This window comes from Monomorium pharaonis, chromosome 11, assembly GCF_013373865.1.
Source record: "Monomorium pharaonis isolate MP-MQ-018 chromosome 11, ASM1337386v2, whole genome shotgun sequence".
Classification (NCBI taxonomy): Eukaryota; Metazoa; Arthropoda; class Insecta; order Hymenoptera; family Formicidae; genus Monomorium; species Monomorium pharaonis.
In genome coordinates, this window is record NC_050477.1 from 7,571,704 (window position 1) to 7,599,605 (window position 27,902).

The 27,902-nt window shown below is 34.1% G+C and overlaps 1 protein-coding gene across 4 annotated transcripts; it reads left to right on the forward strand.

The window, feature by feature from the left end:
- The first annotated feature begins 552 nt into the window (after positions 1-552).
- Positions 553-27,889, forward strand: LOC105830497 (spondin-1). 4 transcript variants are annotated; one of them, XM_028191733.2, is made up of 17 exons: positions 553-892; positions 7,377-7,581; positions 15,712-15,955; positions 16,863-17,049; positions 17,416-17,580; positions 18,148-18,271; positions 19,790-19,920; positions 20,077-20,263; positions 20,861-21,032; positions 21,402-21,729; positions 23,628-23,826; positions 24,129-24,299; positions 24,806-24,928; positions 25,153-25,301; positions 25,498-25,576; positions 25,774-25,839; positions 26,226-26,404. In XM_028191733.2, exons 2-17 carry the CDS (start codon positions 7,380-7,382, stop codon positions 26,402-26,404), a joined length of 2,706 nt encoding a protein of 901 aa, XP_028047534.2. In that variant the 5' UTR covers positions 553-892; positions 7,377-7,379. The 4 variants fall into 4 exon arrangements, with proteins under 4 accessions (XP_028047534.2, XP_036149826.1, XP_028047535.2 ...); XM_036293933.1 differs by lacking the exon at positions 553-892 and having other exon boundaries at positions 7,380-7,581; positions 26,226-27,889; XM_028191734.2 differs by lacking the exon at positions 553-892 and having other exon boundaries at positions 7,380-7,581; positions 21,402-21,633; positions 26,226-27,889.
- The last annotated feature ends 13 nt before the right edge of the window (positions 27,890-27,902 follow it).

A 27,902-nucleotide genomic window follows, 5' to 3' on the forward strand; every position in this document is an offset into this window, starting at 1 on the left:
TATGGATTTGCATGTTTATCAGAGAAATGTGTAAAATATTTCTGAAGTATAACGTTTTTAAATATTCTTAAGATATTTTAAAAATATTGTTAAACTTTTTTTAAAAATATCATAAATAATATTACTCACATTTGCATAACATAACTCAAAAAACAAAATTTTTTAATTTGAATCATTTAAATTTTGTAGTATCATTTTTAAATGCAACTTTAGTGTAACAATATATTATAATTGTATTTGAAGAGGAGTAAATATATCATTAACTCTTCATGCAGTATATTGAATTCTTATTAGAATTCTCTTTTTTTTTGCAAATAATTAAACAATGATAGTTTGTTTAGTTATGTTGTTGTAGCAAATAAACGATATATTAATCAAACTTCAATACATTAACAAATAATTGATTAGAGAATGCTATCGAATGATTTAAATTTCTTGTTAAAACATTATTTTTATATTTTTATTTTTATTACAAATCTTAAAATGATTTAAACGCAAAAAATTGGAGAAGTAGCGTCAACTCACTGCTTTGGTAACGTTCCTCTTTGTAACAAAACTGATAGCGTCGCGTATTCACATTTCAGAGAAGAGATTCGTGATCAACGCAATTGGTTTGAACGAATAATTCCAAATAATTCGAAACCCGATATCATTCTGAGGTCATCGCGGGAGGAAAAAAATACTCGCGGAGCGTGTTGCGCGCTGCGCACGCCCAGCCATCCGAAGTAGTAACGGCCCAGTAGTCGGACGGCTGTCAGTCAGCCGGAGGTGCGCGGCGGTGGTGGACGTGTCATTGGTGTGTTTCCCTGCCGTGTTGCCGAGAACGCACGTGACTCTCGTGAGAGACGAGGAGAGTTTTGCGCACGCCGTCCTCTTCACGAACGACATTACGGTGAGTACCCATCTAACTCGATTGTACCCATAAGTCGAGAGAGTCTTTGAAGGATTTATGTCTGAAGATGTCGTCTAGTAATGTTCAAATCGAAATAAGTGCTGAATGACAGAGAATAATCTGATTTCAGTGCTGTATCTAAAACTGTATCAATGGATATATTCACTGTTTTTCAGTAACAGTACATGGAGAAAATTTTACAGTAAAAATTATTATGGTAAATAGTATAAGCGTGGACTAAAGAAGGAATTATAAAAATTTTTACTATGTTTTTTTTTCAAATTACCATAGTATTTACGCTACTTATGATATAATTCTCTGAAATTTCTTTTTATGGTCCGTAGTTGCTATTGTACGTAGTAATTTCTACTATATAAAATTTGCTCCGTGTATGTATTTTCTTAATCGGAATCACTGAAGGATAAAGTACACTGAGAAAAAAAACTAGATTTAAATAAATATTTGTTTGAATAGTGCTAATAACATATTTTATAGAAAATCAATAATATTTATTTAAAACAAGTACTAGTTTTCTATAATTTAGAAAATATTATTTGTTTGAAATAAATATTATTGATTTTCTATAAAATATGTTATTAGCACTATTTAAAGAAATATTTATTTGTATTTAGCAATTTTTTTTCTCAGTGTATAATTATTGATAATCATAGTTATAGTACTCCAAATCAGTAAGATTTCACTGATTCAGATTAAAGAAAAAAGGGGAAAGAAAAAAAATGAAAAAGAAGGATAGAGAAAGTGCATACGGATGCACTTGCATTACAGCACGAGATGCAACCGCATTCTTTGAACGAATGACATGCTGCTATATTTTGAGTTACCCTTTGTGTACTTTGTCATGTAATTGCATGTTGCGTGTGTTTTCTCTTGCGAGAACCGTCGCCTTTGTCCTTTATCGACGGCAAAATAAACCAGTTCCATCGACTGTACCTTTTACCGAATAAAACGCGAATAACGTGCGTGTTGCAACATGTGATCAAAAACAAAGCCCAGCGGTTGCGTACGGATTCGCGAAATGGAATTGCGACAAAATAGTTTATAAAATAATAAGGCAAATTAATATACAGAAACGTACGCGTCACGCGTAAATGTATCGTCCAGATCCGAAGCTGCGCTGCAATAACAATCTTGTTTAGGTACATTTCGTGACGGACGTTTAATAGATGAAGTGTAATTGCGTTGTTCCGATTGAAATGTTCGTTGACGCTTTTCCTCGATCGACTCAAGCGTGCAGAGTGCTTCCCTTATGCACGACTAGACACATTATTCGAACGTATTGCCAGGCTGCTCACAGAAATAGATAAGGATAGCGGGAAGCGGAAAAAGGCAGCTGGAAGACGCGCAGGGGTTGCGGCGCAACATGGATAAGTCGGATAAAAGGCGATCGAACCGTGGTGATTTCTGTGCCAAAGAGAAGATGCTAAAGAAGTGCATTTTCGTCGGGAATACGTGTCGCACCGAATATTTCTTACGAATTGGCAGCGAGATGAAAATTTATAATTCTGGCGAATCGTCGGAAAATATTGAGAAATTATTTAATTGATTTTCATTTCGGCATCACTTTTATACAACCGCTATTGAAAAGAAAATAAATAGATAAAACGCGATAGATATGGAGTGCTAAATTCTCCGAAGAGAAATCAAACACGTTGAAATGCTTTTGCAATGACAAGTGCATTGATTATTAAAGATTTTTATATAAAAACATAAAAATATAATTGAATATGCAAAAATGTTCAAATAATAATAATTCGTTAAAGTACAATTTAATAAATAATAAACGGAGCAACAGTTCGAATCGTGATATCATGGTAATTTAGTGACTATTCAACCGTTTATTCTGACGGCCGCTAATGAAATAAATTGTTCAACGAGCAGTATGCGTTATCTCGCTTCCTACTCCAGGATTATTATATTTATTTAGTTAGTACCGAGGATTCACGTCGGCTCGCTCATCGAACGTGCATGACGAACATTTCGATGAGCCGAAATAGCACTGATGACGGTATTTATCGGCCATGACTATTTCAAGTGGAAAATCAATGCTTCACCCGGAAGCTCTTGCCGAACAGCTGGATACCCTAAATTTGTTACGACCTTTACGCTTAATATCGGTGATGCGGATTGGTAAAAAAAACGTCTACTTTTATTGTCGTTTAGAGAGAAAGAGAGGGGGGAGGGGAAAGCAGTTTTTATATTCTTTCGCGTGAAAAGCGAACAATAGCTGAACGAGATAGGCATTCATAAAAATATTCCGTTAATGTTTATTTATATTGACTCTTTGTGAGTCATGTCAAAATACCAAAATACCAAAAATATCGGAAATTTGTTAAAAATAACTTTGTTAAAAATATATCAAAAATTTTGATGGAATAAATCGACAATTTAATTTTGATTACATGGCAAATTAGAAATACCGTTTTAACAAGAAATAAAATAATAAAACAGAAATATCTTTTCGATATTGTTTTACAAGGAATAAGGCTTATAGATTTCTTTTATAATTGAACTAGTATATTTGAATTCTTCTAAGTTTAATTAAAAGGCGTTTAAAATTCAGTGAAAGAGTGAGATGGAAAGTTCTTGTGTGATCTTATCATACGACCGTTTGTTAATTCTTTATTAAACTTAAAAAAAAAGAACCTACGGTTTAAAGGATTAATTCGCGTCCAAAGCTTACAATTTCATGAAGCATGATGTATAACGGCCGCATATTGCAGGAAAGAATATCCTGTCAAGCAGTAACGTCAGGAACGCAATTTCCTTCGGAAAGCATTCAGTGAAGTAGAACGTGTTTTCAACGATATAAAATCTCTGGATCACGATTTTTGTTGGAAGATACTTTTAGGTAAATAAAAGAAATGAGAAGACAGAGATAGGGAAGGAGCAAAAAAAATGTTCCGACGACGACACGATATAACGCGCGACGACGGTTTCTTCTTATCGGTGAAAATTATTACGGATCGCGATGTGTGCCTGCGCCGTTAAATATCAAGTCTCCGTCTATTTGACGAAGGTATGAATACGTCTCTCTACCTTCTCTAAGCGCTCCATTCCGCAGCTTTGATCGCGGTAATATCATCGATGAGATCCTCGCGTCTCGTTCATCGCGCGCCTCCCGTTTTTCTTTCAAAGTCTTAGACCGACATATTGACGTCGCTCGGCTGGCAATCCGTCGTTCGAAGTTACACTTTCCTTGATATGAATCCCTCCAAAGTCCCACTACCCTTCGTTCGACTGTACCTCGTACGACTTTGCCGTTTATTCATCCGGCAATTTCATTTAGCTCGATAACGACCTTAGAATTGAGACTCGAATATTAATGTTGCATAAAAAATATTGATGAGATCCTGTCTATAAAAATGACAGGGCAAAACAAACATACTAGAAATACGGTAAATGGCCTTCTAAAATTAGCGCGTTTAATTGTGCTGCATTAATTCTAGTCTAGGAACGCTTTTCATCAAGTTAGAAATACATAATTATGATGTTGCCCAAATCGATTATTCGCATATTAATTGACGTGAAATAACGTCATAAATTAATGAACGGGAAGTATTAGTTTATTATTAACTTGAAATTTTACTTGCTTCTGCTATGAAATTATGTGATATCCTATTCACAGATAAAGAGCTTAACGCGGCTTAGCTATAGGGAATTAATTAATAATCACGTACATTCGTTGATATAGCGAAACGTAGGTTTTGTTAAATATAATTATTATTCCGTTTAATTAGTTTTCCAATCGTTTGATAATATATAATAACCTGATTCTTTTAATGCGTTTTGTATACAAATGAAAAAAAATGAGATTTACTACGTTAATAAATTTTATGTAATTAAAATACATGCGATTATTTAATTGGAATTATCAGAACGTTGTCAAGGGTAATGATTGTAATTAATTATATAAATAATTTTGTCGTTTTAATTTATTCCATTTATTTAGAGAGTTTTATTATCTTATTATATTTGAAATAAATTTATAAATCCGCAGATTTTTACATTTTTTAAAATTAAATCTCTACAAACTCTTCACAGTATTTTCTATGCAAGTGGTATGTATAATCGCTTTATATTACTACGTGTTTTCAGTAATTTCGTTTTATTCTCAACGTTCGAAAATCTTATAAACAAAATTTGGTATCCACAATATAATTTCGTTAATATAAACTAGCGACTGCAGGAAAACCGTAGCCGTGCTATCGGGTCTTTTGGTACATATTGTTTGAGTTCCTGTTGGTGTTCCATGGCCGAGAGAACGAACGTGGCAGAACGCCAAGCAGAGTTGAAATGCCATGCCCTATATACACCGGCTTGGCGCAATATATTTAGGCGTTTGGGATTTATGGTTAACCAGCTTATTAGAGGCCAGTGATGTTCGTGGATCAACGTGTCGCACGTCGTACAAGCGCCGCATTTCTTGTCTCACATATCGATGTATTGCAATCGTATAAGCTACATTATTGCAGACGAAGCTCAAGATTCAACTGTGTGTATCAATTTTTGTCCATTAGGTCGCAATAACTGCGAAATTTCGCGAAATTCGCTCGTTTCAATCATTCAAGTTGTAATGCGGTTGTATAATTAGTTATATTTATCGTTTTCATTGGTAAATATTGGAGTTAATTTTATTTAATTATTGATGAGTATACATATAGGTGTATTTATTTATAATTAACGATTCAAATACAAGCATCTCTTCTTCTGTCTCGCTCTCGCTTTGCTTTAATTATTTTGTAATATTAAGGAAAAATATATACTATATTTCGTAATATATTTTTATATTAATTAAATATAATTATTCCTCAAATAGCAAATTTTAATATTTGCAACTTTATTATCTTATTATGCTTTGCTAACATTATTTATACGATTAATATAATTTTGATATCTTGATTTAATATTATTTTTATTAGAAATTGTCTAATCTCAAGTTTCTTAATATGTGAATATTTTTAACATTTTTAATATTTTTAATATTTTTAATATTTTTATTGTTACTTGTAAAACATAAATATCCTATTTATGAATATTTTATCCCGAATTAGAAATGAAAAAGATCGACTTCAAAAGATATGCTTAAACTGCTACTTTATGTCTTGCTCTACTTTCAATACCATATTGAATATTTCAAACGTATGCTCGTTCAATGAACCAGGAAAAGCGCAAACGGTTTTCTACGTACCCGTTTCGGAGCCAAGATTCTGCCAAGATCGCCGAGTGACTCAGTGTTGATGCATTTTCAGCAACGCTTTGTTATAAGTACCGAACACGTGACCATAGCGAGGGCGATTGTCTCACGTGTTGGCATCGCTCTAATGTTCGCGGTACTCACGTGCACCCACGTTCCTCGTAGTCGTGATACTCGCGATCTTTCACTATTACAATTAGAACGAAACGAGTTGGTTCAAGATCAGAATAATCTGTTTCTGTAACTTTTATATTTTTTATTCTTTTATTAACCTTTTCTAAATAATTCTTTTTTAGACGGTTTAAAGGATTAAAGAAAATTAATTTTTATTGAAAAATGACATTTGCACGATCTTAAGATTATTGTGTCTCTTAAGAATATTGTACCAAGATCGTATTGTGTCTCACATGAGGAAGAAGCAATATTTAGCAAATCAAATCAAAAGTTCGAATAATCGGTCTTTAGTTTTTTGTCCTTTTCTCATTATAGATTTTAAAAGATTTAAAATTATTGTTTAAAAATATACGACGCGTAATATTTAAAAAAATTTGCTTTTATTGTGTATAAATTTGTTTAATGGTTAGTTTTAACAATTTATTTAGTTAATACTTATCTCTGATTTATTTCGATATTTTAATACCTTGAAATATAATTTTTAAAAAAGAAAATCTCTTGTCATACGTCTTCAATCATCTTGACAGTATCTACCTATAAACTCAGCTCGTAATTAAATCGCAAAATGTTAAATTCGTTCGTCGGGACGCCGGGATATTTTTTGCTTAAATTTTAATTGAAACGCATAATAGGGGAATAAACAGAAAACGTGAGGGTGTGCAACGTACCTACAAACGTGAGAAGGATCAAGAATCAGGTTGTTCTCCCGAAACCAATTTGCATTTTAATTTTATCTATTCCCAGTCGTTTCACGTTTTGTCTCTTTGATGTAAACTGTAACGTAAACTGTAACGTAAATGAATATTCAACACACATGCAACTAGCATTATCATAATATGAACATAAAAGAGAACAGTGGTAATTCATCAAGCTCTTCGATACTCGATAGCACACGAATGAAGACGAATATCTCAAAAATACAAGCAAATACAGAATGATTTAAGTGATGCTTTTTTAATCGCGTAAATTGTGTCGGTATCAAAATGTGAAAATGTTTGATTTTATAATTTATATATTGTCGTGCGCGCAAGCAACGTTCGAACCATTGCCCGAACGAGAATAAAATATTGTTACGTTATTTTTCCCTCTTTGCAGACGATGTATAAAGCCTGGATTGTGTATCACGGCGTTTTGTTGCTGCTCGCAGCAGCAACTACTACGGATTCGACAAAATGCTCCCGAGTCATAGAAGGCACCACCGGGCCACGTTCCAATGCCTTGGGCAGATATCATTTCTTCGTGACGCTTTTCAACAGGACCGATATGGTATACGCCTATATGCCGAACACCCGATATAGCGGTAAGAATATACGCAATCGCGAACAAGGGGATCGAGCCATCGATATAATTTCGAATCCCATTACCTGTATTGCAAGAAGGGAAAAATGAATCTTATTGTCAGGATTTTATCGTCACATGTATGTATGTTTGCAAGTAGAGAAAAAAAAAAGAGAGAAGCTGACGTTGCTTCGTGAATTATACCATACAATTTAGATGTATGAATTGAGGAAATAGTTCTCCGACTGAAAAGTTAGTCTCAGAGTTGTAGTCACAAGCGCGACTGCTTTAGTAAGTTAAACCTTCGTGACATTTGAATGCTTTTAAACTTTAAATAAGTTCTGCAACGTGAGAAAAAGGATAAAAATGTAGATTTCTCATTGACATTTATAAATCATACTCAGGTATCTTCTGCGAATTACGTTTGCATGAATACTACGTACATATAGTACATTACATGTATAATTGTATTTCTCCGTTATATAATTTAAAGAAAAATTATAATTGGAAAAAGACAAGAACAGTACGTAAGCAGTGATTACATTTATATCGAATAAAGTCGTTTATTAAATATTTAACTTAAAAAATGTTGTTAAAATTTTATTAAAATTTAATTAAAATCTGTAAATAACATTGTGAGAGCCATCAAACACAGTGTTTTTGTTTATTTTGCGATATTTGGATTTTCAAATATCAAAGACTTAATCCGACGAGATGCCGTGCCGGCCACCGATGGTGTCCGCTGCAATATTCGATGGTAGCGGAATTTTGATGCTCTATAAGCCTTCTATATGGATACGTTTGCTGATACGGAATTCCAAAGCTCTTAAAATGTCAGATATTGCTTTGCTTTGTCAACATTCTTTGGCTTCATAACATCGGTGAAGTAGTAAAACGCGTTACGCGGTAACATGAAGAATAGGCAAATAAATTGGAAACCGCATTCGAAGAGAAATCAGAAAGTTTGTTTACTGATGTGTAAAATGAATTTAGAAGCGTGTAAATTGTATTTATTGAGATTCTTTGTAATAGTAAAGTAGACAATGTTAGGCTAAACAAAATCAACTTATCAATCTGAATACATTAAACAAATAATTTGTATTTGAACAAACCAAATAGTTTCTCGATTGCAAGTTTCTTGATTACAATCATGTGGATGAAAAGATTAGGAAAAATCTTCAAATCTTTTCCTTTTAATAAAATAAAAACTCCGGTTTGTGCGCGCGCGCGGAGAGAGAGAGGGGGGGAGGGAGGGAGAGAGATTGAGTGAAGTAAATTCGTTGTCTGTTCGCACTGACGTCGACAAATTGAAATGCACAGTGAGGTCATCGGCGTATCAATTTACTGGCATTTTGATGTCTGAAATACGACACACGCGCACGCGTCATGATTTCTCGGTGGCTCTACGTCTTTTAGCGGTAATTACGGCAATTAGCGAAGGAGAGGCCGTAGATCTTTCGGACGTTACGACTTTCTGCGCGTCGCAAACAGCGTTCTTCCGGCTAGCGGAAACCGTCCTTCGGATTAAAAGATCGGACTACTTCGGTGCTCGATGCAAGTAGCGGTGGAAAAAAAGGTCATTTCGCTTTAAAAGTCGGAATAAATGCTGCACCAACCCGCGCAATGAACTTTGACCGATTAGCTTTGTGACGGTTTTGCGCACGACTGCGATTTGATAATCGCTCCTCCTCGAGAAGCTGTGCAGATTTTATGGGATGGCCCGCCATTTTGAAACTCTTTTAAACGACGATTTAATGAATTTGACATATATAAATTTATTAAACAGTCGACTTATATAAAATGTATTTCATATTTAAAAACAATTAAATCTGTAATTAAATTCTTATTAAAATTAATTAATTTATATTCTGCGTAATTTAATACGCGCATTCTATCTCATATATCATAAAAATCAAATGTATTTAACTTTGCCAACTAATCCTGTTGCAAGCTTTTCAGTATAACTCGCTATAATTGATGTACTGATATATTGACATTAAAATCACTTTATGATAATTAGCACTCAGTACGCGATGACGTTGTACATGTACCTGTATCATCATAATTAATTTGTAATTTAACTAATTTGTAACTCTAACTTTATAGAAAATTGTGCTTTTCCTGGTTACTTGGTCCGAGATGCTGACACATTTTTCAAGCTCGACTGCACAGCTATCGTTATCGCTTTTTCGCATCTTTTATATCGAGTATCATTAACTTGCGCGACATGATATCATTAGCTGGATCGATGATCGTAGTCCCAGGCCTCTCCTGCTTCGATATGCCGGGACATATCCCAGCACTCTCATACCTTAGCGAGAAATCTTGTCGACCAATTTTATAACGAAACAGAGCAGATTTATGGCACGTCGATAGAGACGATTTGCAGGAGATATTTCCCGCGAGGCATCATTTACATAATGTAACAAATTGATTACTTTTTAAAATCAAATTTAGTTTTCGTTACCTGTTACTTTATATTATGTTAACACGAACTCTTTTTTTGAGTTTAAATTTTGTTTTCGCGTGTATATTCATGAAACTCAACGTCTAGGTTTATAAATACAATGTGACTAATCGGCTTAATTATTAATATATGTATTAAAAATTTGATTTAATCTTTTTAATGAGTACTTTATCTGCCACTTTATGCGCGATGCATGTTAGAGTTTCTGCACGTTGATAATAAATTCCGATGCCTCGCACGGAAACATCTTAATTCGTCCGATCCGGCTTAATAAAGTTTGTTCTTGTTCTTGCTTTTCTCTCTCTCTCTCTCTCTCTCTTTCCCACTGTCTCGTCTTCGCCTCTTTCTCTCGCAAAACTCAGCTTCTCGCACGGCGCCTGAGGGTAGCCATACACTAACGCATGCAAATCTCTCGTGCCCGGTGAATTAATGCGTTACGTAACGCTGGCGGGACGCCAGGTGCGAGACACCGCGAGCCGCGTCGCGCTGCAGGTTTAACGCGAGCGGATTCAACGCGGCCCCGACCCGATAAAATTCTATTAAATCGTGCCGACCTGAGTGGAGACCGCATAACGCCTCCGGGGGTTAAATCCCGAAGAAGAGGACGCCAGCCGAGGAAGCTCGGGAAAATTATTGCGCCGTTACCGCAATGGAGAGTCGCGAAACAATGCGGTGAGGGATAGTAAAGAGCTGGCACAATCAACGTTATGTACGGTGAGATGTAGGTGTTAATCACGAGCAGATCTTTCCTCTTCGTCTACAGAACGATCGAAACTGCCAGATGTTCTTTCGCGTTATTGATTCTCGGCTGGAATTCCTCCTTAACAAAAATATCGAGACGTATTCGGGTTTTGACTAATTGGTTTTTAGAAAACAATGATTACTATTTTACATAATTAATTAAAATAGTACATTAATATGTGATTGTTACGAGATTGGTTAGCTAATTATAGTCTTTGCAACAAGTTACGGTCGTCTAGAAAATGTCAAAGAATTATTAAGTTCCAAACGTTAACGGAAGCTGTCAGCGCAAATGACGCCGAAAATTGCTTGCAGCGTTAATTTATTTTGAACCTGAACAGCTATAAATTTTCATTTTCTTCCGTGAAGCTAACGCCCGGGAAACAACGATGACTCGCTAATTAAGAGCAGTTGATCACATGATCAATGGCTAATGTTAACGCGGCCTGTCGCGTTATTAACGTCGAGCAACGTTCTCCACAATTAACTGAATTTTACTTTAAAAGTCGCGATAGACTTCAAACCACGCCGCGCATTTAAATCATCCTGTGTCATCCCATGTAATAACGGCTCATTATTCGTAAACGACTCCGGCATTTCTCTCCGGGGGCAAATCGACGAGCCGCATGAATGACGGCAACGTGTGGTCACATGTCTCTTCCATTGCTTCGGCCGAATGGATGAATTTAGGGATGAAGAAGGTAGCGTCGCAGAGACGGAAGAACGCTTTCCTCTTCATCTCGTCGCGAACTCGAATTTACGCAAATCAGCGTTATCGTTGCTCCCCAACAGCGTGATTACTCGCGTATCAGAGCTACTCGCTCCGCCGAACTCCATTGCCAGCCGCCACCGGAAGTTAATGCCGTGGTTGTAGCTTCGCATCGCAATTATTGGAGGAATTTCAGCCACGCGCCGAGAGAGAGAGAGAGAGAGAGGGGGGGGGGGAGAAGTGGCAGTATTTTACGTACGCGAAACCGTAAAGCGCGAACGCATCCGTTTTCATTACTACACGATTAATTAATAATTCATCCCGTCAGTGTTGCGCTATCGTGAGCAGTACGTTACGCGCGCAGACAGACACTATTGTTCGGCTTTACGTGTAATCCGCTTTGTTGTGAATGAAAACTCGAGCCCTTGACGAACAAATTCCACGCTGAAACCCCCTGACGACGGATCGGGTGGCATCTCGCGCTCGATGCAGAACGCCGCTAAGGTCCAAGCCGATTCTCATTTAGTTTCCGATCTAGTCCGATTGGCCCGACAAAAGTTTCCGAGCAGCTCGAAGACAGGATACCACCACTGATATCGATCTATCCCTAAAGTTTAGGGAAGTATGAAGGGAAAGGAGACTCGAAATATATGGGTTTTGGCACGTTTGCATCGCGAGCGGAAAAACAAGCTTGCGTCTCTTCTTGGAGCAAGTTTCCGAAAGAAACTTCGAAACGTGATTATTCGAGAGTAACGCGCGGTGAAAAGAATCGGTGCGATCGCCGACTCTCGCCAAGTAATACCCGCTGATCCTCGACCCGTCGGCGATACTCTTCTGACATTCTCGAATGTCTGGGGGAGGCTCGTTGCAAGCGGGAAACGCGATATCCCGACGAAGGTCTCAGTTAACTGCGTTTTTGCCGCTAATTCTTTTAATTCAGGGTTATGGGAATAATGATCCGGGAGGTGAACGTAGTGACTCATTGTCACTATGTTCTCTTTATTGTGACAAATTTGAGCTTCGATAAATACAGCGTTTTCTAAAACTTACTTTGCCGTTGCGTATTTAATCATCATATTATATTGATTTCCGGCTATGCGCACTAAATCGGACTTGTGTTTTAATAAAGTGTTACATATATTCACGGAATGTAGACACAAGTAATGGCCGAAGACACTTATTTTACTTTTGAATAAAAATTTACGTAAATAGTTTTGTTTTAAAGAATGACTGTTAAAGAGAAAAATTGGTTGGAAAGATTACACATGCAATAATTTTGAAATTCTTCATGTGTCTTGAATTACTTTACTCATTATTATTATCTTTCTATTTTATTTTATTTTTTATTGAATCAGACATCATGATTAATAACCTTTCATATATACATGATTCATTATTGACTTTAAATGGCTTCGGAAAACCTTTTTAAATCTTGATCGCGTGACTTCGTAATGAATTTTATTTCAAAGTAACAGAAGTACGAGATTTCGATAATTTCAAACTGAATACTATCGAAAGCTTGGTTTTAAAGTTTCTCTAAAAGTTTCGCAGACGAAGGAAAAACTTCGATCAAAGGTGTTGGAAGAATATCGAAGAAAAATGAATACTGTAATACCCTCTCGTGTATTCAAGGATTAAAAACCGACGTGCTGTAAGACTTACGCATATATAAAGAGACGTGTAGTTCAAGAAGACCCATAACATCAGAAGCCGTACTGTTCCAAACAAGTATTACTATACGATGTAGATTCTACATTGTAGAAAATAATCTACGAATGGACAACCTTGTGACTAAACTATTTCACAGTACTTTCAAACATTTTATCTAATTATTTACATAACTTTTTTCTTTATGTTTGCACGATTTGATTTTTTGTTTCGTAAAGAATATCGTAAAGATTTGGTACAATTTTCATATTTTAGATATATCGATTGTAGTTAAATACATGCAGTTGTAATTAACTCAATCCATACCTGTCAGACGGTAAAACATAAATCCGATCAAATAAAGAAAAAAATCAACTTATTAAAATTATACAATGGCGCTTTAATTAAATCCAAATCGTTTAAATAGGATCGCGTAAAATGTAGCACACTTATACGTGTTAAAGAATATTTCGTAATAGAGAATGAAATACACTTGAATCCCCTTGAACGCAGTAGCGGATTCACGGTGTGTCGTGTTTAATCCATGCTATAAATAGTGAGCCGGTACCCGAGCTGGATACATGGTTCTATTCCGAGAATACGAATATTCCTTCGACACATGGAAAATCTATAAGTCGATATTTATGCATGTGCAATCTTTCGATATTTCTAATACTAAATATTTTATCTTTATAACTATGACACTTGTAAATGCTTTTTGAAAAAAAAAAAGAATTAACAGAGAAACGTAGACAGAAGAAAGATAAATCGATAATTCTAGGAAATACTAAGTCTAATGCATTGGTTTTTTTTTTCAAAAGATGCATTTCTCTTTGTGTTTTCCAAAATGAAATCAATACTTCAATGTGTGCATCGAGAAACTGAGTACGACTCCTCCTCCATCAAATTCGATTGTTTTTCATACCTTCTACTAAAAGTTTTCCCTCAATTGCTTAAATTTTTCCTCCTACTCCCGGAGGAGGAGATGCAGAAATTTGTTTTCGCTCACAATCAATTATGAATTATACGCGAACAAAAGGAAATTTTTCTGAATGCCTTATTCGTATAATCGAAATATTCTTATAGACACGATTGGTTACATCGAAGACTATGACATTTCGCGGGAATCTCTCATTATGTCACTGTTTAATTATTATGATGTTTAGAACATTATCAGGAAAGTTGAGACGTTATAGCAATACACTAAAAACAATATTCTTATCAATGTATGACATTTATTGACTAAAATTCATTGATAAATGAATAATAAACTTTTATTAATAATAAACAATAAACTTTTTGTTAATAGTATAAATATTACATCGAACCTTTTTATTAGCCATAAATAAATTTATTAATATAACGAATTATTTTTTGTTATAATAAATAAAACAATACGATAATAAAATAATTCATTAGACCAATTTTAATAAATTTTTCATTAGTAGAATGAATATTTCATTGGAATTTATGTACAGTTTTGATTTAGTGTATAAAATATTGTTGTATGTGCCATCGCAAAAAAAAAACTGTATATATGAGTTGCAAAAGTATTGGCAAGGGCCGCGTGTCTCCAACGTTATCGATATTGTGCGTGCAAAATTATTGCTTTCAACGGCGATTACATAAAAGGACAGAGTAAAACGTGAAAAAAGGTGAAAAATAAATAATTGAAAAAATGTATATTTTTCGTGTTTTAAAAATGCAAATATATTTTAGAACTTCAGTAAAAGAAGTATTATTTATTGTTGTATACCTGTGAGGCTGAATTATTGCAAAGATTTTTGCAATGGATATCCTTCCGCGCAATTCGTCAGAGCTATTTCATTTCTAAGTGATTAATGAAGAAAAATGAAACAGACCAGAATTGTCTGGCTTACACTTTCTATTTACATATGAACAAATGTGGATATGTATATGTTTGCGTGATATACTGTGTATGCTTGTATCATATAATATACACATAAGATAGAAGTTGTGAAGAATTTATTCGAAAAATTATTATAATTTACTATTATCTATTTTTTTCTTGTTTCCTAATAAATTGACAATTATACAAGCGTTAATAAACTTGATAATTTATTAATAAAAAATTTTTTTTCAGAAAGAGATAAAGAAGACTTCAATTGCATATTTTTCTTTCAAAAATGCATGTAAAAAGATATTTTAATACACTGAAGAAAATATTTTAATTATGCCAAAGTTAAAATGTAACGATAGGATGCATTTTAGAAATCAAACGGAATTTCCAAGCATTATAATTGGACTCTATATTTTATAGCTAGAATGTTAAATAGACTGGAAGGATTTAGATAGCATTTTCCAGTATACACATCACAATTTTTATTAAATCTATTTTAATGGTTTCTCGTATTTTATATTGTTGCACGTAAAAGCATTTGATTAAATTCTACACTATGTTCTCAAATATAATATTTTCCGACATGTGTGTAAATATTATTTCGAACAAATATACAAGCATTATTCGTTTATAAGCAAAATGCATCCATACATCTCGCGGTTATCCTATAGAAATAGAATGGAATGTGGACATATCAAATAAAGATCGTCAATTATTTCGATTTCAGTGGTCCTACGGGCCGATAGTACCGATCAAATCCATCGAAAGTTCACGAGATTCCTCATATCTGCCGAGGCCGAAAACGCAAATGAAACGGTCGATGTTGGCCTTTTTGATCTTGAAGACGATACGCTCACTAAATTCGCGGATGATTGCGCGAACGCCGTCGTAGAGACATCCAAGATGCAAAAAGAAAAGATATCTGTTGTTTGGACCAGTCCTGCCGAAGATAGCGGTTGCATCCTTCTCAGGTGAAAACATATTTAATATCTATTTTACAATATTCGCTCAACATATGTGAATAACTTTTAATACATAAGTTAAATTTAAAGCCAGTATATTATATATGTCATATTCTAATTAATATCTACACGTATAAAGTTATACTACACCACGCTTTTATAAATATGAAAAAAAAGAGTATATTTATTTTGCGTGATATTTAGAAGAAATTAATGATATATCTTTTACGTGCTGTTTTACAACGTAAATGTTTAATATTTTTATGTGTCTGTATATAGATGGTTAAACATGTATAAAATATCTATACAATACCTATCCTGTTTTGCTTGTAAGCGCGTAAAATTATGCTTTTTAACATTCCATTGCGTGCAATATTAAAGAATTTTACTTCAAATTAATCATAAAGGGATAGAAACAGTATTTATCAGGATATTTATTACGCGTGTTTATTTATCTTTAATAATGAATTTTTATGCAGTTAATTAATATTGGTACTGGTATTTAATGCGTGCAAATATGTACTTTACAGTATCACATTATTTATATATGTATATGTAGCATTTGAAACACACGTTTATAAAAATATAACGCGTTTTTTGTCATGCTATTCTTATTTTATGTTTAATATACAACAACGAGAGAATGCCAAAAAAGAATGATCCATCTTTATAAGCGCATTCTGAATACGAGCCATAATATTTACCACATAATTATATATATTATGTGATTATATGTGTAGCATTTTACTGATTATTTGAGTTTCTTTTTCATTTATTTCATCTGATTTTAATCTCTTATGTTGCATTGTTTATTAATTTGGCAATAATTTTAATAGTTTAGCAGTTTTTTTGTACAATACATTCTTGACCGTAATATCCACGCAATTACATTTTTGTTTCTTTCCTTTTTTTATAGAGCGACAGTGATGGAAACGATAGATACATGGTACATGGACGACGCGAATTTGATCCGTAATATGTGCCAAGACTCAAAAGCGGAAGCTGATGATCAGGGTCCGGTTCTTTCAGAATGTTGTGCTTGCGACGAAGCAAAGTTTGAAGTTACGTTTGAAGGCTTATGGTCGAGAAATACACATCCGAAAGTACGTGAACATATGTCGGCGACAGAAAACTGTACTGTATTACAGATTTATGTCTCGTTACGACATTAACTTGCACTTTCTTAAAGCCTGACTTCTCAAACAGTTAAAAGATTTATGTTTGCCAACTAGATATAAATAATAGATATATGTAAAGAAAAATTCGCTACTTGCCGATGAAAGAATTAAAAATGGAATACTTAGATAATGTTACTCGAATCCAAGTACTTGAAAAATAAAGCCTCTCTATAACTTTTTTTGTACATCGGGCATATTAATAATTGTGACCAAATTATTTGTAGGAAGCTTGTACAAGATCGATGTTCATATCCGGATTTATCGTTCATTCATTATTTTGTCTCCCTACAGGATTTCCCTAGCAAGGGCTGGTTGATCCGATTTTCAGACGTGATCGGCGCTAGTCATACCGGTGATTACAGATTCTGGCGTTACAACGGTATGGCTAGCGTCGGATTGCGACAGGTGGCTGAGCTCGGTGCAACGCGGAAATTAGAGTCCGAGTTAAAGGATCGGGTAAGAGATGCGATAATACATAACGGGAACGAACACTCCCCTGTGTGAAAGTTCTGTGAAAGTTTTTTATTTACTTTCTGGAAATTGCCATTAAGATAAAGAACTTAAATTATTTGATTTTTGTTTTTCACCATTCAATAATAGTTTTATTAATATGCTTTATATAATACGACGAAAAATAGATATAAAATAGAGATTTAAAAAAACGTAAAAAATCAAATGCTTTACTAAAATAAATGAGAATTATGAATTAATTTATATTAACTAATATAATTAATTACAAAGATTTTTAAAACAGGTAGAGATTGTAAATTTTGGGGAGAAACTTTAAAAATCCAAAAACAAAGATATTAATGACATAAACGCCAAGTATATAATATCTCTATTATTATATGTATACATATACGGTATATGTGTGTATATATATATATATATATATATATATATATATATATATATACACAATATATGTATGTATATACATACATATATATGTATATGGTATTTATAAATAATTTTATACATATAATTATTAGAAATAAGTACTTATTGTTGTTATTCTTGTAGAGTGAAAACATCAGGACTATAATAAAAGCAAGAGGAATTAGTTATCCGAACGTAACTGGCAGAACGTTTGCAGTCTTTCGTGTAGACAGAAAGCATCATTTAATGTCATTAGTGTCTATGATTGGTAAGGCTAATTTTTACTATTAAAAAGAATACTAAGTTTTCTTTCTAAAAAAGGGCATGGCATCGATACTCGCATCTCTCGAAGTATTGTTGTCGTTTTTCCGCGATGCCGATTGGTTCTCTCGTTGCGCTTACTTTGTATTGCGAGAGTAATCATTGCGATTGAATTTTGACAGTTGTCAAATTTGTATAAATGGTTATCTATACCGGAAGAGACGGGGAGAGACGGGGAGAGACCGGGAGAGACGGGGAGAGACGGGGTGAGACGGGGAGAGACCGGAAGAGACGGGGAGAGACCGGGAGAAACGGGGGAGAGACGGGGAGAGACGGGAAGAGACCGGGAGAGACGGGGAAAGACGGGGAGAGACGGGAGAGACCGGGAGAGACGGGGAGAAACCGGGAGAGACGGGGAGAGACGGGGAGAGACGGGAAGAGACCGGGAGAGACGGGGAGAGACGGAAGAGACCGGGGAGAGACGGGGAGAGACCGGGAGAGACCGAGAGAGACGGAGAGAAACCGCGAGAGACCGGGAGAGACGGGGAGAGACGGAAGAGACCGGGAGAGACGGGCAGAGACCGGGAGAGACCGGGAGAGACCGAGAGAGACGGAGAGAGAGAGAAAGAGAGAGAGAGAGAGAGAGAGAGAGGGGGGGGGGAGAAGTGCGTGCATCCGTCCGTCTGTACACTGTGGAGTATTTTACTCAAACGAAAGATTTTCGAAAGTTAGTTTTCTCTATTGATTATTTTTTATTTGGTTATTTTTTAAATTTTATTAATTTCTATATGTGCACGCGTACGTGTGCATGCATATGTCACAATATTATTTTATAACTAGCAATAATAGTTAATTAATTAATGTATATAAAGTTCCAAAAAATGTTGATCTTATTTTATATAAAAAGATACATGTAATGTCAAAGTATTTAATAATTTATTAACAATTGTAACTTTTTTTTGTACATTGTGAAGTATCTTACTCGAACAAAAGATTTTCGAAAGTTAGTTTTCTGTATTGATTTTTGCAAAAGATGTTGATCTCATTTTATATGGAAAGGTACACATATAATGTCAAAGTATTTAATAATTTATTAACAATTGTAATTTTGTTTATCAAACTATCGTCAATCTCTAATGCTAATTAAAGAAAAAAAAATAAAAAAAAAGAAGAAGAGTCAGAGCTGACAACATTTCGTTACATTTCAGTGTCATATCATATACTTTAAAGAAGATTTATTTATGTTGTGTATATTATATTTCTTTTTTCCTTTTTTTATGTGTATAATATTTTTGAAGAAGAAAGAAAATTAGATAATAAATTAATGTATGTAAGTACGCTTTCTCTCTCTCTCTCTCTCTCTCTCTCTCTCTCTCTCTCTCTCTCTCTCTCTATTTCTTTTTCCTTTCTTTTTGTATATAATTATTTATTTATATAATTATTATTGCAATAGTTTTACAAAGTAAAAAACTAAATAGCGCGCGCCTGTGTTGTTCTGGTATATTAAATTGAATAATAATTCCAGATCCTTCGCCGGATTGGTTTGTTGGTGTTTCTGGACTCGAACTTTGTCTGCCAAATTGTTCGTGGATTGAACACAAGGAATTAAATCTTTACCCTTACGATGCTGGCACCGACGACGGAATTACATACGTGGTAATTAATTTTTGTTTTTAATTACTTAATAATTAGAGATTGACGAATGCCTTGATGTTTTTTCCTTGAAAAACCCTTAGAGATAATAATACGGCATATTATATATTATATATTTAAGGAACAATATTTATATATTATCTTTGTATTAATTACTAGTCGCCTGATTCACCGACGAAGCCACAAGAACCAATTCGACGTATCACGTCATCGTACCCGAACGATTCGAGATCGCCATTTTACGAATTGTCTGGTGGGGACATGAAACCTTTCGCGAAGCTCTACCTCAATAGGCAAAGATTATATGAGAAAACCTGCGACGACGATGATACGGTGACTGATACAGGTACAGTGTATAAAACAGCGAATAAAGAAAAAATATCGGTCGAAGAAACGTGCTTGTAGATTTTTACGACAGTTTACGACAAAATTTATGACAGTTAATTGTATTATTCAGGAATTTCAAAGTAACGCATTAATATCTGACCCGCAGTTCTCTTTCTCTCTCTCTCAGCGATGTAAAAAATGTGCATTTCACCGAACAGGAAAAAAAGCAGAATTAAATGCTAGGTTTGAAATATTAAAACTCGTGAAGAAATTTCCGCGAAGTTGTACGATTAAAGTAGCATTCATCATGAATCTCCACGTCACGCGCAGATCCGCGTAATTATTGCCTAAATTGTTTATCCGAGAAGTGTTTTAAAACAGGATAAGTCCGGGTGAATGATTACTTTTGCTCCGTATTTCCGCGATACTCTCGACATACTTATTATTTGCTTTCCATTCTACAGGCATTGCATAATAAATCTGTTGTATATAAATAAATGACGTCATTATTCGTTACGATGTAATTCTTGTTCTAAACATTAATAAGAAATTCAGATTTAATTCCAGATTTTTATACCAAACATCCAAAAAGATAATCGATGTTTTTTGTGTGTAGAAGCTTGTAAAGTTACACCTTGGGGCGAATGGAGCCCATGTTCAGCCACCTGCGGTAAAGGCACTCAACTGAGACAACGTCGTTTTCGTGACGAAGCTGCGGCGGATGCAAACAAATGCGGCACGTCTCTTACAGGTCGAAGATTTTGCTACAATACACAAAATCCGTATTGGTAATGCATCTTCAATCTCTCGTAAATTTAAATCTAATTTATAAAATTTTTTTAAAACTGCGCTGGAAACAGCAACGTTTTCAAATATAAAAAGACATAGCAGTCATTAATTGATGAAAATTTAGTAAAAAATATAAGAATGCTGCTAAATAGCAAGTGATGACAACAGAAAGAAACTGCATTTTAATCAGAATATATTTAATAATCTGTTAAACACGTATAAAATTTCTTAATTTTAATACAAAAACACGCAAATAATCGCCCTTGCATGGCAAACTGTATAATTAGAAAAGAATATGCCTAAACTGTCCTTTTAATTTCCATGACAATTCAAATTGCCGCGAAATGATTGCACTTACAATTTGCCAGCGTCAGTAACGGTCGTCACGACGGAATGTTGGAGAGCGAAATGTGCGAATTAACCCAGTGGAGTGAATGGAGTCCGTGTTCGTCGAGCTGCAGCGAGGGTACCATGACCCGATCCAGGAACTTTCGGCAGAAGAAGTATCGAAAGCAGTGTAGAGCCGTGCCGAACGGGCCGCAACTTCAGCAGTCGATCGATTGCGGGAACAAGCCCTGCGAGGGCGAAGACGCAGAGGAGGTAAGGCGATTGAATCATTTGGACTACGATGACGAGGACGAGGATGAGGATTTACTCACTGAGTGGGCGGACGGGACTGGAGCGGAATGGCTGCAGGTATGAGAAGGTTGAAGGATTGTGGAACTAAAAGATCAGATATGAACGACATTTCCGACGAAATTGATTCGCATAATTTTATTAAATTATGCATGCTAAGCTCATTAGCTTACTCATTAACTTACTGTGATCACTGAACATTATGTTGCTAAACAGAAAAGATAAAAAATCGCATTCGCAAAATCAACATCTAATAAATCCGACATTGCTTTCTCTTCGGCAAAAACTTTGTCCAACGTTTAATGAGATTTTTTTAAATTCTCAATAAAGAATATTATTGCTTAACAGCTTAAGCTTTACATGTGTTAAATGTTTGTTAAAATTTCAATTTAAAATTAATTAAAAGAAATTATCCCATTTATCAAATACTACCGTTTATTAAAATAATTCCCTTTAATTATATTCTCACGTTAGTTCTTCTGTTTATGTTTCTGTTTATGAAAAACGAATCTAATTTCTTTTTTAATTCATAAATGGGTATAAATTGATATTTCGGTTTCATTCGAACGTAAATACAATCAATTAAATATTTCGAGAAATTAAATTTTCGAGAAATTAAATCAATTCGTCGAAAAGTTTGTTCGGATATGACTAATTACATATCGAATAAATATCAAGCGGACTTTCGTTTCTCTACGAAACACAGAAGGAATAAATGATCTGCTCGATATTTATTACAAGGAATCCAGCAGCTTTGCTAAGTATTAAATCACCAGGCAGCCAGCGGCGATAGCTTCGCACGAGTAATCGATATCCGTACCATTTCTCGTAGATCCATGGCACCGGCACCCTCACGTAAGTCATACGATATCAGCAAGGGAAATCCAGCACCACGGTGTATGAAAAATTTAATCATATTCTTTTTTATAGAATGCCATTAGAGCACGCAAGAAGCGGGGCGTGTAAAGCGCTCCGAACATCAAAAGCGCATTGAAGGATCCTAGTTCCGGCAAATTAATTTCTTCTTTTTCTTGAAATATTTACTTCAGACTCATTCCCAAGTGCTTTTACATTCTCTTGCTGTATAACGACTCTAAAGATGCTTTACGATCAAAGCTGCTTGTTTTCATTTTCAAGCAGTTTATTCTTGGCATTCAAAAGAGACAAAAATGGATCTAAATCTTATTAAGATCTAATATTTATTAAGGGAGTTTTCTCATTCAAAGTGATAAAAACAGTAATTTTATTAATTAAAAAACAACGGAAAAAAACAATGGAATCTTTATAGTTAACACTTTTTATATATTATAGTGAGTTTAAAAAAATATTTTAGAATATTTTTCTTCACACACAAATAATATAGAATTTTCAAATTTTTATAATTTCATCAATTTTGTAAATATTTTTACCTCAGAAACACCAGTTAGAAGACAAAAGACTCTAAAAAGTGACACTTTTACATGATAAAAACTCTTTTAATATTGTAGCCTCGTAATATCGCAATCATAACAAATAAATACAGAATTTTAGTAATTGTTACTAACAATTATCATCAATCTTACAATTATGCTCATAACTTTTCACATGCAAAATCATCATAAAGAATGTAACGATCAAGTGCCACCAAATGGCGTAATAAATAAATCTTCACAATTAATAAAGATTCATTTTCTATGCATGAATAAACAAAGTATAACAAAACTCACTCAAAACTTTTCTAAACCTTTTTTACGCTTATTTGAAAGTGCAAAGTTCTCTTGTCGTATTCTGTTAATGTATGTCACTTTCAGACACTTGATTAAATAATTATCAAAGTAAAAAGAAGAGCGCGTTTGAAAGAGTTTTTCGAATTTATTGCAAATGTCTGCTTAGCAAGAAGACGAAGAGAATTTTGTTTCTGCAACTCGACGCAATTTAGTCTTTTTCTATATCAATCAATTTTTTATTCTGAACTGCAGACGTGTCCTGCTGACCGTTACACAGGCTGGTCATCATGGTCGCCGTGCAGTGCCAGCTGCGGACATGGCATCAAACTGAGATCAAGGCAATTAATGTACAAAGACGATCTGGATAAGGATGACGAGAAGTGCAAAATGCAGATGGTGCCATGCACAGCCGAAATTTCAAGCTGCAATTTTACGAGGGAAGAAGTAGAAGGTACGTAGAGTGTGTATTGACTCTCGATTTGATAGTACGGCTCAGGAGCAAAAAATCACGCGTCAGTCTAAAAAAATTTAATGATACTTGATTTTCATTTTAAACAACGTGTAAAAATCCATTAAATTTTCGTTATATTGTGATATAAATTTGTTAGCAAAATTTCTAACAAATAACTAGTTGTTACTTATTGGTCACGCACTTTATTTTACCATAACTGTGCGTTTCTTCTCTTCTTTTAATTATATTATCTCTAATTATAACAAACGTAACATCATCATTAATCAGAGATTTGTAATCAGAAATTTGTAGCGAACCTTTGAAGAAGGGGAATTGTGATGATAACATATTACGAAGCTACTTCGACAAACAGACTGGCGAATGTCACTTCTTTCACTACACCGGATGCGGCGCCAATCGAAACAATTTCCCGAACGAGAAGGATTGTTATAAAGTTTGCGGTAATTTTCAAAGTAAGTTTGCTGGCGATACTTTTCTGCTATACATATTCTGCTTCATAAAGGCACATTGTGATAATGTTGTTAATTACGAGATCCCCGCATACACGTGCGCTAATAAAATTTTCTACCAATTCCTATACTTACGCTAACAATTTACCGTCAATTTACCGTATAACTACATAATATCGATTATATGTTCTGCATGTCATATAACGTATCTTTAATCTTAAACTTTATTTATCTGATTATTATTAGGGAATATTATATATTAGGAAATATACTAAAAATATACTAATAAATATTAATATATTAGAGAAAGATTATAATAAAATATTAATTTATATTAAATTTTATTTTTATTCGTTTAAGACTTTCAAAAATTATGCATTTTTTCGGAGGCGTAGGGGAGGATCTGAACTCTTAATCCGTATCACATAAGCTTTTGCATTGTGAATAAACTATCTTCTCACAAATAATCATTTGTGTTATGTCTTGCACACGCTTACTAACAAATTCAGAAGAATTGAGGGCGAATCTGTCGACAGTCACGAAAAACTTCAAGGTATCCCTTAGCAGCGTACTCAGCTATCATATTCCCGTTCAGGAACAACGCAGCGCGAAAGCGAAGAGAGCGCAACACGGTGATAATTAATTGCCTTATGTAAAAATTATTTAACACCTTTAATTAATGTCAAACCAGTATTTATGACAGAGATCCATACATGCGTACATACACGAGGACACGAAGACACAAACGTACATTCGGTTCTTACAAAAGTGTGAATTTAAAACCCATTAGTCGAGAAATGCAATGCACAGAAAAGTCTGCATGCTTCGCTGAAGCTCATCTTGCGCCTCTTTACAGAAAAGGAGAATTTTAAAGGCATTCAACCGAGCAGTCAGATAATGGAGTCGAGTGAGAATGGCAAAGTGAACTGTCAAGTCTCTGAATGGAGTGAATGGTCCCCTTGTGAGAGCTGTCGCGGATACACTACAACCACCAGGCAAATTATGGTATTGTTGAAATTTTATTCGCGTACTTATTGTGAAATTTCTCGATGCTTAATTATATCACGGAACAAAAGTTAAATGATGTAACAATATTAATATAGCAATATTGACCTCCAATTGGAGAAATATATGCAATTACTCAATTGTCAAATAATGCTCTTGATAGATACGATTTAAAGTTTAATTTTCTTATGAGCAGATTCCAGCTGAGAATGGAGGTAAAAGCTGTCCAAAAAAGTTGATCCGAAGAAAGAAGTGCCGCAAGATTCTGCCATGTTGTAAGTATTACTTTTTTTCGTCTGTTACTACAAAATAATTAAAATTATTGAAACAGTTAAAGCTTAATACATTAGTTTTATTAAGTGTAAGTTTTTGAAGTTTTTTTACGCGGAAATGAGTTTTTAGATTTCAAAGTTTGTTTTTTTTAGTCGATTCTACGATTAGGGAATAATACAATGATAAATCAATTTTGTAGCTCTACAAAGTGATGGAACAAGCCGGCGGTTTCATCGAGACAAAAATACCGGAAACGAGTACGACAGTAAGTTTAATGTTTTGAAATATTGTTTTAAACGAATTATTAAAATTTACGGAGTTCATTATAAAGTTGACATTTATTTCTTTAGAGTTTCTCGTTTTTTAATAATTTTTTTAATATAAAAGAAGATTGAATTTACACAGACTTTATATTCAACGCTTAAAACCGAGAATAACGATATTAAATTTTCACGCATTGGAGCAAGCAAAGTTGTTACAGCAAATAGAATTAGCGTTTCAATGAACATATTCAAACGAGGAAGAGGTCGAACTAGTTAATGCAATAAATAAAGCAAGTTTATGTGATTTGCCTATGTGAAACGAGCCTGATAAAATCTTTGAAGAGAGATGATCGTCAGTTCTGTTTATCTAATCGTCTCATTCGAAAAGTTTCAGTGGACTGCGAAGTAACACCGTGGTCAACGTGGTCGAAATGCAGTGCGACCTGTGGCGAGGGATTGCGAAGTAGAGTCAGAAGTCTAACGGTGAAGCCGAGAGGAGCCTGGGCCAAACTTTGTCCGACTTTAGTGGAATTCAAGAAGTGCCGCAAAGTGGACTGTCCGCAATAAACAAGCGCAACGTTTTCGCAATTCGATCGCCGGCTAATCGACAAATGATTTGCATGGTTCTAATGCGTTCTGTTTTGAACGTTGAATTTATATGATTAGACTGATTAAACGACACTCCCTCTTAGATAGATCACGCGATTGAAATCTAGGAGCGCGTTTAGAAGAAGTAGAGATAGTGAGGCTATTGAGAGATAAGAATAACACTGGACGACAGCGATTTTGTCGAACGTTTGCACTTTTAAAATGAACGGATGTTCGTTGTTTCAATAGCGAAAATAGAACAACAGAATTAACAAGATGAGAATCAGGGAAATAAAACGGAATAATAAATTTGATAACAGAATTAAAAATATTTTAGACTTTTTAAAATAATAAATAATACATTTATTTTATGATATAACTATCTTGCTTAAGTGTTTATGATTTATACCTTTCATTTTTTTTATAATTTTTAATTTCTGGATTTTAATTATCTGAATTATTAAATTAATAAGAGAAAATCTTTAGAAAAATAAAAATATAATTATTTATGATTGTATAAAGTGCAAAAAATAGATTTTTCTCTATCTATGTGATACACAATTTGAACCAACTTAACCATAATATTTAAGACGCATTGCAAAATTTGCTGATTATTTTCTATAGAGAATAGAAGTTTATTACTGTATATAAATAATGTTCTTTTAAAACAACTATAGCAAAGAAAAAGAGAACTATTTCTTTCTATATTCATGTCCATTTTCTGTCCTCCAGTGTAATTTATTACGCACACAAAAATCATACCACGTATTATTTTTCGACATATGAAGTACTCAGTAAGAAATTTCATATGATTTTACTTATCTTAAAGCTAAAATAACACGTTATTTTTTCAACATGGTATTAAGTTAAGGCGAAATGGATTTGCATTCCAATGCGTCAGTTATGCTTAGAAAAGAAAAAAAAAACACTAGAATTTTTGCAATTATCCTACTTGTAATACAATAATGTCGAATAGTTGTATAGTTTATTGCGAAAGGTGAGGACAAATCATTTGATATCTGTCTAATGATAGTAAAAGGATAAAGTCAAAATATATCGCGACATAATAATATTAATGTTAAGTAACTTGCTCCTTTCTAGCGCGGATATAATAAAACGCAAAGAAGACCACTTATTTATATGTATACGCGTATCATATACTTGTAGCATTTATCACGCATTACAGATCTCATTGTAAGACCAAAGTTTGTATAACACCTTCAGTTGGAAACTGAGAACCATGATATTTTAAAATACTATTGTAAAATGCGGCAGGTAGACATATCAATAGTTCAGTAGACAGTAAGCCGTTTGTTTAATGTGTAATGGGAAGTTTTATTAACATAAAATTCTCTTCATTGACAATAATGAAATATTGTAGGTATACAAAAAGGGATATTTACTTGTTATTCTTTTGTAAAGTCGTTATAACATATTCAAAATAAAATAAATAATCAATGTAAACATATTCTATATT